The sequence below is a fragment of the Drosophila yakuba genome, chromosome 2L (assembly GCF_016746365.2).
Source record: "Drosophila yakuba strain Tai18E2 chromosome 2L, Prin_Dyak_Tai18E2_2.1, whole genome shotgun sequence".
Taxonomy (NCBI): domain Eukaryota; kingdom Metazoa; phylum Arthropoda; class Insecta; order Diptera; family Drosophilidae; genus Drosophila; species Drosophila yakuba.
In genome coordinates, this window is record NC_052527.2 from 15,221,712 (window position 1) to 15,237,263 (window position 15,552).

Genomic DNA, 15,552 nt, shown 5'->3' on the forward strand with positions numbered 1-15,552 from the left:
ATTTGACTAGTTTAAGTGAGAATAAAATCTGGTTAGGCGGGCTTAGAAATGCACACTTAACTCAATTTATGCTATAAAAGCCAAGGGAAATCTAGCAAAACGTTTGAGGTTTTCAGTGAAATCAGGACTTTAGTAACTCCTTCAGATTTCTTCCTTAAAATACTACTCCCACGGAATAATTAGGCTCGAAATGATTTACGTCATCGTGTTTCTTCTAATCTTATCGTTTTTAAACATGGTCAGCTTATACATTACACTTAAACGGGTTTTTCACATATTTCTTGTCATCTTATTCGTCATAGACACTGGCATTGAATTCAAATTACAAATAATAAATTACTTTAGAAATAAACATTGTTTTTCGCCATAATTCTCGCTCCTGTACGCGTCGATTTCACTGTGCGCGTGTGGCAGGATTGTCTTATCACAAATAAACATCACTAAAAACATTCTTATATCTAAATTTGATTCGTCGATTGTTATTACATGGTTAGCTTAACATTTAAAATAATTTAATTAAAGTAGTTTTAAGTTTAACATCGCTTTCGTTATTTAGTTAGAGTATGTGATTTAAAGTATGTCAATTATAAAATATTTTTCATCCTAATTTGTGTTGATTTGTTTTGTTTAAATTAAGAAATTATCACAAATTGTTTTGTTTTAAGTTTTTCTTTTAAATTATTTCCAATTAGTCAAGATTGAATTAAGCCCAATAAAAATAGTCGATTTTTATGGTTTGTCCAATGGCAATCACCAGTGATCCATGTCACGAATGCGCTCCACGGGAGGATTACTGTAGGCAAAGAAATTAGATATTATATAACAACTTGTAATTTTTTACACATATTTTCATGTTTTCAAGCTATATTCCTATTTATTCCCCCTAATAGTGAAAACGTGATTTTATGTAAAACTGGGAACTTACGGCAACATCCTCGCCAGAGCATGCTTGTGCAGCGGGGAGATTTGCACGGCTGCCGAGGCAATGCTGGATCCTGAATCCTGCGACATGGTGCGCTGCATATGATGCATGGGGTGCTGCACCACCGGACCGCCCACGAACTGCAGCTGCTGCTGATGGTGGTGCTGGTGGTGCTGATGGTGCTGATGGTGCTGCTGCAGCGGATGCTGATGCAGTGGATGCGAGTGCTGCTGCGCCGCCAGTTGCTGCGACCTTCGGAAGGGATATCTCCAAGGACTCTTTGGTGCATCCGACTGGAAACCCTTGTTTTCCACTCCCCCGCTGCTGGACACTCCGGCAGGACTGTCGCGTCGCGGTGCCGTGCCCGGTTGCAAGTCACGTGCCTTGGAGCTGAGGCGACGCAGGATGCGGGATCCCAGTCCAGGTGGATCCTCCAGGCTGCGGCTATTGCGCGGCTTGCGATAGCGCACATCACTGGACTCCTCGAGGATCACATGGCGATCGTATGGCGTGCCGTAGTAAACCTCGAGCACAGTGGAGAAGGTGTGTGGCCAAACCAAGTCAATAATGGAGATCAGAACACCCGCAATAAAGCAGAGAATGCCTAAACGATCAAAGGAACATTTAAGAATTACAATTATTGAAATGCTCTTTAAATTATATTCAATTATTTTAGCGCACCCCCTAAAGCTAAACCAAGCAATCAAAGGGATGCCATTTACTCACCTGCCACCAAGACTAGCCAGTAGCACCAGCCGAAATGAAACTCCAGACGTCCGCCTTCGAGGTGAATGGACAAAGGTCTCTTTGGGAGCAGACAATGATAGCCCAACGTGGTGCAGACCAGCAGGGCACCTGTCAAAGCCTTCATATAGGCTCCATATCGGGGCACCGCTATCAGCAGCAAGTTCATCAGCAGCCACGAGGCCAGCGAGGCCCAGAGCATTATGCTCGCGAAATATCCTGCGGCTCGATACTGTCCACCCCACGAGAATCCCTCACGGCCCAGACTAAAGTATTCGGCCACGGTTAGGATGGGAAAGGGCAGTCCTCGCTGGAGGGCGTGGCGGTAGTTGGCACTCATGTCATTGGCTCCCTCCCAGGTGAAGCGCTCGTTGTAGTCGATGTCCGGTGGCGTCCAGTTTCCAATGGGAATCGCTGTTGACAAATACAAAAAGAAAACAATTATTTTTACACCATGTAGTTTCAGCTATTATTTTTATTATTTTAAGTAACAAAAAACTGAAATAAAACATTGGTACACTTCCAGAGAGAAGGAAACGAATATAAAATTATTACGTATTCGAAATATAAACCATTTCAATATATTTTCATTGAGTAACACAGTCCTAAGTCACCAAGGAAATCATTTACTAATATGCACTTGGACATGACCACTTGACAACCACTAAACGAAAACAAGACAACCATCAACATTTGACAGTCAGAACCTTTTATTGCAATCGGAAAATGACAACACCTTCAAATGGCACTCAATCAAACAACCTTCACAGCAATTACAGGCAGAAAACTGACAGAAAAATAAGCAAAAATCAAATAAACATTTCCTGTTGCAGGCGGAAATGTCTGCTGCAATTGCGCCCAGGCCCGCGGCACACTGCGTATGCGTAATATGTTGATTTTCATGCCGCTCCTCTCACTCGGCGAGCAATTCATTGTCAATGGCTTAAACGCGCTAACCTTACACAAGCAGACTCAAGTGAGCGGCTTAAAAGTGCAACACCAACAACGAAATCGCATAATCAATGTGCAACAAGTGCACTTTTCCGTCTTTTTTCTCTGTTTGCATAGTTTATTAAGATTTGTCAAAAATTTTTCCGGTTAACAGCGCACGCGCTTTTGGCCCGTTTTGCATTTTGTTTATTTATTTTGCCCACTCTTGAGAGAGAGTGAGCAAGATAAATGCTTAACAAATACGCAAAATCATTTGCATAATTTATAGACAACTTTGCACACCTCTCGTGCGGCCAAACAACTTAGCCATGTGATTCCGCATTGGTTGATTCCATTATAAAATACAACAACTGCAACCAAATATACACTATGGTATAGAATTGTGTGACGCATGGGCATATACGAAACAAAATTTGACTAATGGGCTTTTGTTTGGAATGGTTTGTGAATGGAAGAGAAACTCAAATGTGATTTCCTTTCCAAAATCTATAAAACAATAAAAGGAACGAAATGCAAATTAAAGTTTCTGCCCACCAAAATCGTTGGAATTGGTGACTAAATTCTAAAAGCTCTTTAAACATTTATGCAAAAATCATTAATCTTATATTTTTGCTTTGCTTTGAACAGCGAAAAGGGGTCTTCGTCGGCAAGAAATTAAAAATGATATATGATTGGTATGGTATGGAATTATCAATTGCCAGGGTGTCTGGCACCGACTAACAAATTATGCAAAAAAAATAAAAAAATTTATCTTAAGACTAAAGTGGTCTAAAAAGCTGCTCAGCGTTTTTTAATTAGAGGCTAACGAATTAATATGCAAAAACAAGAAAATGCAAAAAAAGATTATGTTAATTTATAAAGCTCAATAAAAATGCTTTTACGAATAAAATTACAAATAATTCCATACTTAAGCCTTTTTAAATTTTAAAAAGAAATGATGATAATGACCTCGAAGACTTTAAAAAAGTAGGGACTCACATATATATTTACATATTATGTCCAATTAATAAATGTTCTTAGTAATTTAATAACTGGTATGTCAATAGATGTAAGCAACTAAAACCAGATTATTTATACAAACATTCCCACGCTCCACACTATTAAAATAGTTTACTCAACCGAATGACTCACCAGAGAGTTAAGCCGGCAAGCGGTCTGAATTTATGCCCAAAATTGGCTACCTACAGCCGAAGTAAGCTTACAAATTACAAACTCAGCGCCACGAAAAAAAATGTATATAAATTACATAAATCGTCAGAAGTTGTCATATATTATATGCTCTGGGGCTTGGCCTTCGACGCGGGACAAGGTTTTGGCCTGTCCTCCGGTTTCCCCTCTACATCGCGATTAAAACTGCACCGAAAATGGCAACCCCGACCTAAGCCAAGTCCACAAGTCCCCAAGACAACAAGTCTATAAGTCTACGCACCGTCTACGCACATTGTGGATCGATGGTGGAGTCATTAAACTGACAATCGTTATGATTTCCCAGTTCGTGGTGACCGGACTGACTTGTTTCACCTGGGGTCTGTTGAACGTGGAAATGCTGCGAGTTGAACCGGTTCAATTCATTTTGACCATTTGAAATGGTAATTGCAGAGCTCTTTTGATTTAAACGCTGCTTTATCGTAGCAGTGATACAGATCTAGCCTAGGTGGAAGTAAGAGTTGCTTTTAAATACTACAACCCATAAAATCCCAGATTAGGCAACGCGGTAATAAAACATTTAAGATCAGGCATGGGACATTTAACAAAAGAATTATGTATATAAACTATTTTACTAAACTTTATAGTATATGATTTTGGAAAAATGTAAAAGTTAACTATTCCGTAGGAGCAAGTTTTCTGTTCATCATACTTTATAAGCCAGTATCATCAAACCACTTGGATCATCAACAACTTACAATGGCCCATTGTTGTTAGCGCCCAGAACGAAAATAAGCTTCCGCAAACTTCAAACTTCGTTAATGGAGCCCAAAGTTGTTGTATTGAAAATAAAGCGTTAAAACAACAATAGCAACATTAACAAAAATTACCATATCTACGTATACGAAATTGACGTTTCCCTACGAGATACTTGAGTTGGATGACGATGATGTTGGGTAGCTCGCGCTTAAGTATGGGCATCCGTGGCAGCAACAAAAAATAGAAATATGTGTAAGTATTTTTATGCCTTTTCATAATTTTAAGTGATGATTATGCTGATTTTCGTGTTTACTTTTGCACACAGCGTGGACCAGAGAGGAAAAGTGTTGGGGCTAAAAACAATTTAGCAGCAGTAGCGGCCGCGTTCAGAAAAACCTAAATTAATCATGACTTAACAATAGACAAAGGCACACGACACACAAGACACAGCAGAGAGACAATGAATGAGCTCAACTGTATTTTTTCAAAGTGTTTACTCCTCAACCCCATCAACTACAAGAGCCGCCATGTGTCTGCACAAAAATAAATAAATGTTCCATTTCTGTCATGTGCTGTGAACAACGCTAGAGTGAGTAGCCCATGTCCATCTTCATTAGGAAACGAGAAGAACTCTAAAAAGGCGATTTGGAAAATCAAATCACAATTCATTTTGTTTATAAATAGAATGGATTTGGTATGCAAACATACCAAAAAGGGTAAGTGACATGTCTTTATATAATTTGCAGTGTAGTTTGTGGGCTCACTATACTCATTAATACTTTTTGATTTATTTATTAAGCGCTCTTGTAGCTTTTCATCACCCAATACCAATTGTTCTTAATAATGCCATAAAGCATAAATAGCCATATGCTATCCAATCAAACGTTTTCAATGAGCTACAGAGAACCGAGTGCATTGAGAATTAAAACAAAGCTGATATGAACAAAGCCAATCGTAATTGCCTGCAACACCTGGTACCCTTAATTCCCCACTTCAATTGGTTTCTAAGCTTACTGCACACACACCCACATCAGACATAAATGATTGAAGCATATACATATAACCATAAATACGCCGTAACCTATTCGAGTCAAATAAATGCCAGACCGCAACGAAGAAAAACTGCAACTCAAATGGAAGTGCACAAAAGTCATAATGATACATATATAATTAAGTGCACAAAAGTCACCGCAGATTGGGCCAAAAAGTACAAAGTATAAAAAAGCATGCCACAAGGCACAAAAAAAGTAATCATTATTATAAAAAGATCATCATCATTGGGTTATTTGATGATTGGGCTGCATAAACCACGGGTACTCAAGCTTTGGCACCCGAATTTGACATTTGCCTGACTTTGATTTGGCAATGGAAAATGCTTCAGATCACAATTGAAAAACCGCGTGAAAAGTAACTTTAAGCCATGCTCATAACGAGTGCAGCAATTAAGTTGTCAGGCAAAAGACTAAGCCGTACATTCAACTACCACTCACCAATTGACATGCGCAATTATCATATTCAAAATCGAAATTTATACCAGGGAAAAGGCGTATGGCAGGCAAGAAATACTCGTAAAGCAGCAGCTGTCAACTTGGGGCTACATTTGCCCTTTTACCACCAAACACAACCGCCCACCACCAGCAACAATAGGGAATGAAAACACGTGAAACAGTTTTGGCAAACGTCATTGACTTAGCATTTGCTGGGGCGTATGAGTTGGGGGCTGGTGATGGGGCTGGGAAAATGCTACCGAAATAACACTCTCACGATTCAGGGAAAGGGGCAGACACTCCACAAATCTGTATTAGTCAAAACCAATATGGCAACCGACATAATGCCCACAGCCAACAGTGGAAGGGGCAACAGGGCAAATATACAAATATATATTAATGCATATACATATGTGTACTTCTCAGAGTATCTGTACACAACTTTTCGTTTGCACTGAACACTTTAAAAAATATTTCTCCTGAATGCACCCGTAATTTCTTTGAAAATAAAATATTTTAAATTTGAATGTACAAAATAATATATACTTTCTACATCCAATTATGTCATAATTTGGAATATATGGAAAAGTATTTATTCCCATATTATTAAAGTCATTTCTGCTTTCGGGGAGACTTTGAGGGTTTTCTGTTTTGGAAGCAGTCATTTGCCAAATTTCGAGTATAATGAAATATTCAAAAGGTGGAAGTTGAAAATCATGAAACCATATCTCTGGCATCTGGAGAAATTACCAAAGTCTAAACACTTTATAAATCCAATTACCTACGTCCAAAGTCACTGGCACTGCAAATATTTAGATTTCTATGCCGAAATCGCTTGCCCTCAAAGGGCAACATTAAATTTAATCTCCAAATATAGCAAACAAAAAACAAGAGAGAACGCTATAGTCGAGTTCCCCGACTATCTGATACCCGTTACTCAGCTAGTGGAAGGGAGAAGGAGAGTCTTAAACACAGTTTTTGGCGGTTTGTGGGCGTTAGAGTGGGCGTGGCAAAAAGTTTTTTGGCAAATCGATAGAAATTTACAAGACCAATACAAAAATGAAAAAATTTCAAAACATTTTTCAAAAGTGTGGGCGTAGCAGCTTTGGGCGGTTTGTGGGCGTTAGAGTGGGCGTGGCAAAAAGTTTTTTGGCAAATCGATAGAAATTTACAAGACCAATACAAAAATGAAAAAATATCAAAACATTTTTCAAAAGTGTGGGCGTGGCAGTTTTGGGCGGTTTGTGGGCGTTAGAGTGGGCGTGGCAACATGAATCGACAAACTTGCGCTGCGTCTATGTCTCTGGAGTCTGTATGCTTAATCTCAACTTTGTAGCTTTAGTAGTTCCTGAGATCACAGCGTTCATACGGACGGACAGACAGACGGACAGACGGACAGACGGACAGACGGACAGACGGACAGACGGACAGACGGACATGGTCATATCGACTCGGCTATTGGTCCTGATCAAGAATATATATACTTTATATGGTCGGAAACCCTTCCTTCTGCCTGTTACATACTTTTCAACGAATCTAGTATACCCTTTTACTCTACGAGTAACGGGTATAATTATTGCCACCGGGCCAAACAATTTAAACCTGATTTGAATTCAGCGCTCTTGCGCCCGGACTGTTGGCAAGTGGGGGTTAGGATGTGATAGGATTGGATGGCTCGGATTATTCGTGCTCGAGTTGACTTGAAACTGGCATTCCAATTGATTCAGCTGGGGTCTAAGGTAGCCCCGACTCAAACACAAAAGCATTTCACCTTTTCGATGAGCCAAGTAGTGAGTGAGTGAGTAAAACGAGCAAACAATCAAACAAGCCGGCGAATATATGTTTGGATAGATATGCACATACTACACACACGTACTTCTACATATATACCTCTACGAGTATAGTACGAACATACATACATATGTGTGCACAGAGGCCTCCTCAACGAGCGTTTGCTATTGGAATCGAATATTTCCGCAGGTGTCGAGCTGAGCGCGAGTCGAGTGGCATTTCAATTTGTTGTTGCTGCTGTTGGCCACTATTGTTGCCAAGAATCGTGACATGCAACTTGACTTGGCACTTGGCAGGAGCCAACAAACAAAGCGGCAGCAACACCCGCAGCTGACGTCACCGCCCACGCTGCGTTTGATAGCCAAACAAAAGCGAACGGCGCCGAAAATTATCGCAAAAAGATCTACGCTAAAGTTTTGAAATCAATTAGCCAGTAGCTTAAGTCAAGTCGAGCCCTAAGCTGCAACTGCTCCAGAGAATGCACAAAAAGGCAGAGCTTTAATAAAATTTATATATACATACATGCAGCATTTTTCTGAAATGAAAATTGCTCAATTGTTCACGTTGACGCTCGTTATTTATCTCCCATCGGAGTTTGCCTCGAAAAATGGGGGCGTGCACGAGCTGCCTCAAAAACTCAAAAATCAACAGACAAAACTTAGACGATCGGGGATTACTTTGCTTAACCAATTAAAACCTCAGTTGGACATACAAAAACGTACAAAAATTGACTACAATAGCTATTCAATCAGCGATTCAGAGAAATGCTGGAAAAAGTTATAATTAAAAACTTATTGAACATTTAATAAATAAAGTGATTTGTACGACATTAAAAGAAACCTGATTACTTCAGATTATTAACTATTCACTTTATATATTGAAAATGTTTTTAATGTCAATATAAACATTATAAAATCCATCCCGATTTTTGCATTTTAAGTAACGCTTCATTTATTAGTTAATTGAAAATTGAGGGAATACCTATGTATAAACAAAATAAAACTATATTGAACACAAACTCAAAAACCTTTACTGTCTTACGAGAACCTCATCGGTGATGCCAATATAATCAGAGATGACAACCCATTCACCCATGGCACAAGTACCTACTTGTTTGCGGATTGGATTGGATCGGATAGGATCGGATTGTATTGGATGGGATTAGATTGGATTGGATTGGCAAACTTACCCGTCAGCGTCACATTGACGTGCATAAGGCCAATGTGGGTGCCGATGCGCGCTGGGAGCTTCTCGCGTGAGAAGGCTTTGTATGGCGCGATGATAGTTGCATGTGCCACATGCCACGCGGATCCCAAGCGAGTGACTGTTGGATAAAGATTCCCAGGTTGGGCATTGTTGTTGATTTTAATGCAAATCAAATATATAATATTGTGCTGATTGAAGGTCACTCTATACTCACTTAGTATGACTAGACCCACAAAAAGGCTCAATGTGACTGTCGAAAACGTTGTGAATTTCTGTGGACGGGATAATATTTAATACAAATTAAACTTAATCAAGCTACAAGACAAAATGAATTCAGTGTTTGCAACGCTCTAATAAAACCAACAAATCGATAGAGACCAACGGACAAGAAAAAAGGGCGCGCCTATAGAAAACTGGTTTGGTTTTGACTCTCTCATTAGAGGTTTATATATACATTGCTGTAAGATTTATCTGACTTCTGTTGGAAACGTGCCGGCGATTACGGCGATGCCAAGTAGTTGGCACAATTCAATTAAACAGACCAGCTGGCAACAGCGTGAGAAAATTGATTCCAGTCTGACTAGCAAATGATACGCTAATGATACGCACTCAATAACTTTGCATTCTCGCAATAAAATATATTTATTAATTTGAACTAACGAGCTTTCTTGGCTTTTATTAGCAATATTGTACGTCAAATTAAGTTACAATTTGCTTGGATATGTACGGTAAACAAGAGTGTTGAATTTATTCTTGTCAAGTTAGTCACATATTAAATGCAATCTTAATTAAATGCACTCTAGTCTAAACTCACCTGTTTTCTGACACCCGGAAAGATGACTAAAAACGCCACATAAAATGTGGCAAATAGCACTGAGACGGCTACGATTGATACATCTCCGGTGACGGGTGTTCGATTTGAGAAGGAATATAGCGTTGGTCCCCCATCGTCTCGAAACGCGTCGAACCAGCCTTTCATGCTGGTTGCTGTTGCTGATGTCGGGGTTTTGGGATCTATGCGAATAAAAAATTAAGATATTATATAAAAAGTATTGCGGCAAAAAACGCCAAAATAATTTTGCAAGAGCACTTAATTTAAAAGATTTGCATTGCAAAATCATGCGAGTCTCGGCACAACTGATCTCATCGCATCTTGCAGATACCACGTATCTGCAATTCGTGACTAAGCTTTTAGGTAGCAGATACTTTAACTTCAAGTGGCAGGCACCTCAATGCGAAATTAGTTTGGTAAACAGACAAAAAAAATATGCAAATATTTTTATTGGGTATGAGAATTTATAAGTACCCGGAAATGTAAAATATTTAAAAGTTAAGTAATCTACACGAGGTACGACATAATGTTCTTTTAAAAACAGAAACAAACCAATTTGACTTGGTCGCTCTACAAAATTGTTTGAAAAGTTAACAAACCAGAAATGAGACCTAGAACCGGATCTAAAGACAAACAAATTACCAATAAAAAGCTACGTCGAAATCTTTAGATGCCATGTGAGATGTGGGGGCTTGAACAATTAAGAAACCAAAACAGCAACTGAAACCGGCGTGAAAACCATCATCAGCTTCGACTGCTGATTTCTGCTTCTGAAGCAATGACGTAGGCAAAAGTTATAATTAAGTATCGATAAAATTGAATGGGTTGAACACAATAGCTGCACGGTCGTAGCGATTTTATAAATACCCTAGCAAAAGCTAAAAATGTATACTAATAGAGGTCTAGAGAGAAACTCATTTGTCACGAACATATCTGTATATGTTGTCTTGGTATATGAATAAATAAATAACAAATTATTAAACTAAGGGAAAATACCCAAGAATGCATTACTACTTTTTCACTAATAGATTAACGATCTGTAAACATTTGTACACAGGGTAAATTTTTGGTGGGGCATTTCCTACGACTTTTAAGAGCCACGGTATTTCCAAACTCGCTAACACATCTTCATATTTGATAGATAATGATTAGTGTTTCTGAATTTAATAGTCCCCTCAACATATCTCTTGATTGAAGGAGTATGGGAATTGCGCATACGCAACGTGTTACGTGCTTAGGCACGCGGATGTAGGTATCTTATACAGACATTACAAGCTGGCCCTCAGTATACTTCAGCTGGGTTTTCCCACTCAGCACGGGTTCTGACTTGTGAAAGTTGTGAGGCTCGAGGGTAAACCAGCACGAGCAATAAGAAAGAGAATTATACACAGATCAATGCCTTGAGGCTATGCAGTTGGCCAGTTCCGCAATGATTCTATTGTTCCTATTTTTAAATTTGTTTGCGAATCATTATTTCTTCATTAGCCTGCGTTTATTGCGGCAACAAATCATCTAACATCATTTTATCATTGAGTCTCATTCATCACGTCTTAAAGTTCACTTACCAAACTTGTCAAGAAGAAACCGGCATACAAAATAATTGTTATTAACTTTTCGTGTTCACTTTGTTATTTATTTTTTGTATAATCCAATTTTGATGACCAATTTATAGCTTTGACTTAGCCGTTAAGCTGAATCTAAACAATCAAGAAATTTGCATATATGATTAATGAATTAAATAATGTAGCCAGACAAAATTTTACACACACACGCATTTCGATTATGGTTGTTGAAATATTTTGCCAAATATATTCTTGTTTTCACAGCTGTGAACATGTATTTAATTATTTTAAACGGTTTGATTTATTTGATGGAAATTTTCAGTTATTTATAAGCTACATGTTTATTAGGATTTTTATGCACAGCACTTAATAGATTTATCGCTGAGTTATACACCGACGTTATTGTTTTATTGTTTATATTTTTAAAGGTAAATATTTTGTCGAATTCACACCACCATCGCCGCAATTTCTGTTCAAATATTTAGATTTTATCTAGAAGTTATCCTTTGTTTTACTATTCCTTAATTCTTTAAATTGAAGAAAAATGATTTTCCTAGCAGTTGCATTTTACTGTTGCTGACTGCACCCCCATTGAGTCAATGGTTCTTTTTTTCCATTTTGTACTGCTGCTGCTGGCAGTCAACCGGTTTAACTAGTCAAGTCCGCCGCCACCAGACTTTGCACATAAATTGCATTTTATTTTAAAAACCCGGTAATAAATTGTTTCATTTATAATAAGAATTTTTGCCAAGCTGACAGTCCGTGAAATCATGTTTGAAGGTGCGAACTCCAAACACACACGTATGAAAATCCACTTGCGGGAGTTCTTAACTTTTTTGTTATGAGTTCCATTTTGTTGTTATTGGTGTTGTTGTTGGCGCTGCCTCTGGTTGACCTTCGCATATTTTTCGGACAGGAATTTGTAAGTCGCTACGATTTGCGTCAGTTTATTGGCTCAATTGCCTGCAAAAACAATGAACGTCGGCGTCGGCGATGGACTTGGCACCAAAACGTAAAGCGCGACGCATCGCATGTGGAAATCTTCAAGCACATTACGTTATTACGTTATAAGCGCAAAACAAAAGCGACAGCCAGCAACAATCGGACAATGGGAAAAACAGACATTACAGTTACAAAACGAAACGGAAAATATGCGACGAGTAGCACACAAAAGACGCCGGCGCACAGTGATACAGTAATTAAACTTGTGGTAACGGAATAACCCTAATATAATAATTGTTCGTTATACTATGCAACACTCAATATATTATTATTCTCAAACAAACTAATACTTTGAACAATAATGTATATATGTATAAAATTGTGAGTACAACGACAAATTAATCCTTTAATCTCACAGAACTGAACCCTTCTAAATTTTTTTATTAGTTGTTATTACGGCTATGCCATTATAATATTTCACAAATTTTGAGCACAACCTTTATTTAAAATTAAATATTACGTATACGACTTGTTAGTCGGTTTATCAAAGTATATGAAATTTTAAAGATCAAGAACCTTATATAGCAATAAGTTTATTATCGCAAACCACGGTGCAGTAACGCCCCACAAAGCAAGTGACGCATCAGCAGCAGCAGCAGTAGCATCAGCATCCAAGTACCGTATGCAGCCCACTTGCTGTGCGCACTCTCACTCTCACTTGCTCTCTTTTCCCAGCTCCAACCTCCTCTATCTTGCTCCAATAAGCCCTCTCTCTCTCGCACTCACTGACACTCCTACTGCAGCTTTTATTTTCAAGTCCAACGAAAGTGAAATTGCTGGCGCACCCCTTTCCGCCCATTATGCCCCTCTCGCTCACACCTTTGCCGGACGATTGAGGAAATGAAGTAAACATGAAATTGACATAATCAACACGCAGCTGGAAACTCTGCAAATGTCTTTTGACGAGACAGAGACAGCAACAGAGGCACCAAGAGCTACAACAACAGGTTTCTGTGTCGCCCTGTTGCTTTTGCTTTTGTTGCTTCTGCTGTAATGCAGTGAGAGAAAAAAATTACATGGAATTATATGATTTATTTGTTATATGAAGGGTTACGATGTAGATAAAAACAGATAACTCAATTTGCAATAAATAGTTTTACTATCAATCGAACGTTGTTCATCCGAACATTTTTCACTAAATATTTAAATAAATGTTAAAAACAATTTTTTCTGTGTAAGCTTTGTTGTTGCTGCTGGCGGCGTGTGTTCAATGAGCGCTGGTGCGTGTAAATATGTAAGAGTTGCCTTCAACCGGCTTTTTCGTGCAACTTTTTTTTAGTTTTATTTTAGCTGTAGTTTTTGTTTTCATTTTTGCGCTGGTCAGTTTGGTTTGAATCATCTGGCCATATAGGAAATGAAACGGGAGATGAAGTAATCCCAACGACTGACATGGAAATTACATAGTCAAAACGCATCACAAAAATCAACCTGGTGCACACACGTCATACAAATTCAACGACAACTAAAAGGGCAGGCAGGAAAATGCAGAGAGAAGTGGGGGATATTGAGAGAAATACGACATTTATGTACCCTTTCGCTGACTAGTTACTTTAAGTACCATATCAAGAATAGACTTTACAAATTCATATAGCTATTCATTACTTTTGCTGAAACATTACTGACACTTCTATCAATAAAACGATCATTGTTTTGAAATTAAAAGTTCATATTTGATTAAATAACTAAGTATTTAAATTAAAAGTTCATATTTAAATAAATAACTAAATATTAAGTATTTCGAAAACAACGCTCAACCTTTAAATCATATTAAAGTACTCTCAGTAAGGGTATTAAAGCAGTGTGTTGAACAATACCAAAGGGAACATGTGCATTAGAAATTACCAACACGATTTTCCCGCTTCCACCCACACATACACCCATCACACATACACGTGTGGAATGGCGGACTCCCCTTTAGATGTTCGAGAATTCTTTTTTGTTTGCTTTATCAAATTTTATTTTTAGTTCTCGGTTTCTTTTAAGTCTCGGCAATCAGTTTGAAGAATTTTTGACATTTTTGTTACCCAACAAAATAAATAATTTATTATCCATTGTTCACAATTCTATTTTTGCTTTTTACTAGTATTGGGTATAAAAATGAATTATTTATGTTATTATATTTTTGATAATTTGGATTTTGTTATTTTTTTATTTATCTTTCCATGGAGAAACTCCACTTTGTATAGCTTTAGCGAAACTTATTTATTTATTATTGTATTGCACTGAATATTTCGCACGTTAGTTGCAAAAAAATAAATTGCAACATTTAATTGCAACCGTGTTGATTAACTTTTTTATGTTTTGGGCAAAAATTTGCAGGCTTTAATTATATTTTATGTGCCCGCAAATTGTTAGGGTTTTTCGACACTGTTGTTTGTTTTAAGCTTTTTTTTATTATTTATGCAGACAACCACGAGGCGCAAAGCATAAATACAAATAACTAGATGAGCTTCAAACTTAATACCGTTATTTGGGTTTTTATAACGCGGCTTTTGCGGTTTCTTTTTGTTTTGGCAAACTTATTTCGGCTTGAATTTTCGATTTTTGATTTTTCTCCACTTTTACGAACACGGTGGTTTTATGCATGGCATAACACACAGGCAAAACAAAAGCAAACAAATAAAAACACAATTCGATTTCGTCTTCGCCGCCTCTCCTTGTTTTTGTTGCAACTGACTTAAAATGCGCATGCGCGGCGGCAACTCACAAATATCTGCGTCCGTTTCGAAAGCTTGTCGTCGATCAACTGAACGCAGAGAGCGGCGAGCGAAAGACAAAACCTTTTGGAGAGCCAAAGCTCCGAAGCGATGGGAGCTTTTGCTCTACCGCTAATTGCAGGCTTAAGTGAGTGTGAATTTATGAAGCATATGTCCGAAAGTAAAGTAATCAAAAAACAAAATAATGAAACAAAAATTCCAACAAATCCGACTGGGAAGTTGGCCATATCGCCAGGGCTATTCCTGATCAGGGACCTTGTCCGACTCTAGGCTGCCACACTTTCGAACCGCAAACTGGTTCATCTTGGGCCTGGCCTCACACTTAATTCACAACCGGGCAGCAAATTACAAACTTTAATCAGCCGGGCGAGAATGCAAGGCACCTGTCACGAGGAGAAAAAATATTAGTATAATATAAACAGCTGTAATATTA

General features: G+C 38.2%; 1 protein-coding gene across 3 annotated transcripts; it reads right to left on the bottom strand.

The window, feature by feature from the left end:
- Window positions 1-194: 194 nt before the first annotated feature.
- LOC6528277 (dual oxidase maturation factor 1) lies at window positions 195-15,159 on the bottom strand. 3 transcript variants are annotated; one of them, XM_015198955.3, is made up of 8 exons: window positions 15,110-15,159; window positions 11,404-11,535; window positions 9,821-10,020; window positions 9,221-9,278; window positions 8,990-9,124; window positions 1,649-2,080; window positions 926-1,526; window positions 195-793 (listed from the first exon to the last, which is right to left on the bottom strand). In XM_015198955.3, the coding sequence occupies exons 3-8, from the start codon at window positions 9,983-9,985 to the stop codon at window positions 751-753; spliced, it is 1,434 nt and encodes a 477-aa protein (XP_015054441.1). In that variant the 5' UTR covers window positions 9,986-10,020; window positions 11,404-11,535; window positions 15,110-15,159; the 3' UTR covers window positions 195-750. The 3 variants fall into 3 exon arrangements, with proteins under 3 accessions (XP_015054441.1, XP_015054440.1, XP_002089330.1); XM_015198954.3 differs by having other exon boundaries at window positions 14,867-15,129; XM_002089294.4 differs by lacking the exon at window positions 15,110-15,159 and adding an exon at window positions 14,245-14,398.
- Between the last annotated feature and the right edge of the window lie 393 nt (window positions 15,160-15,552).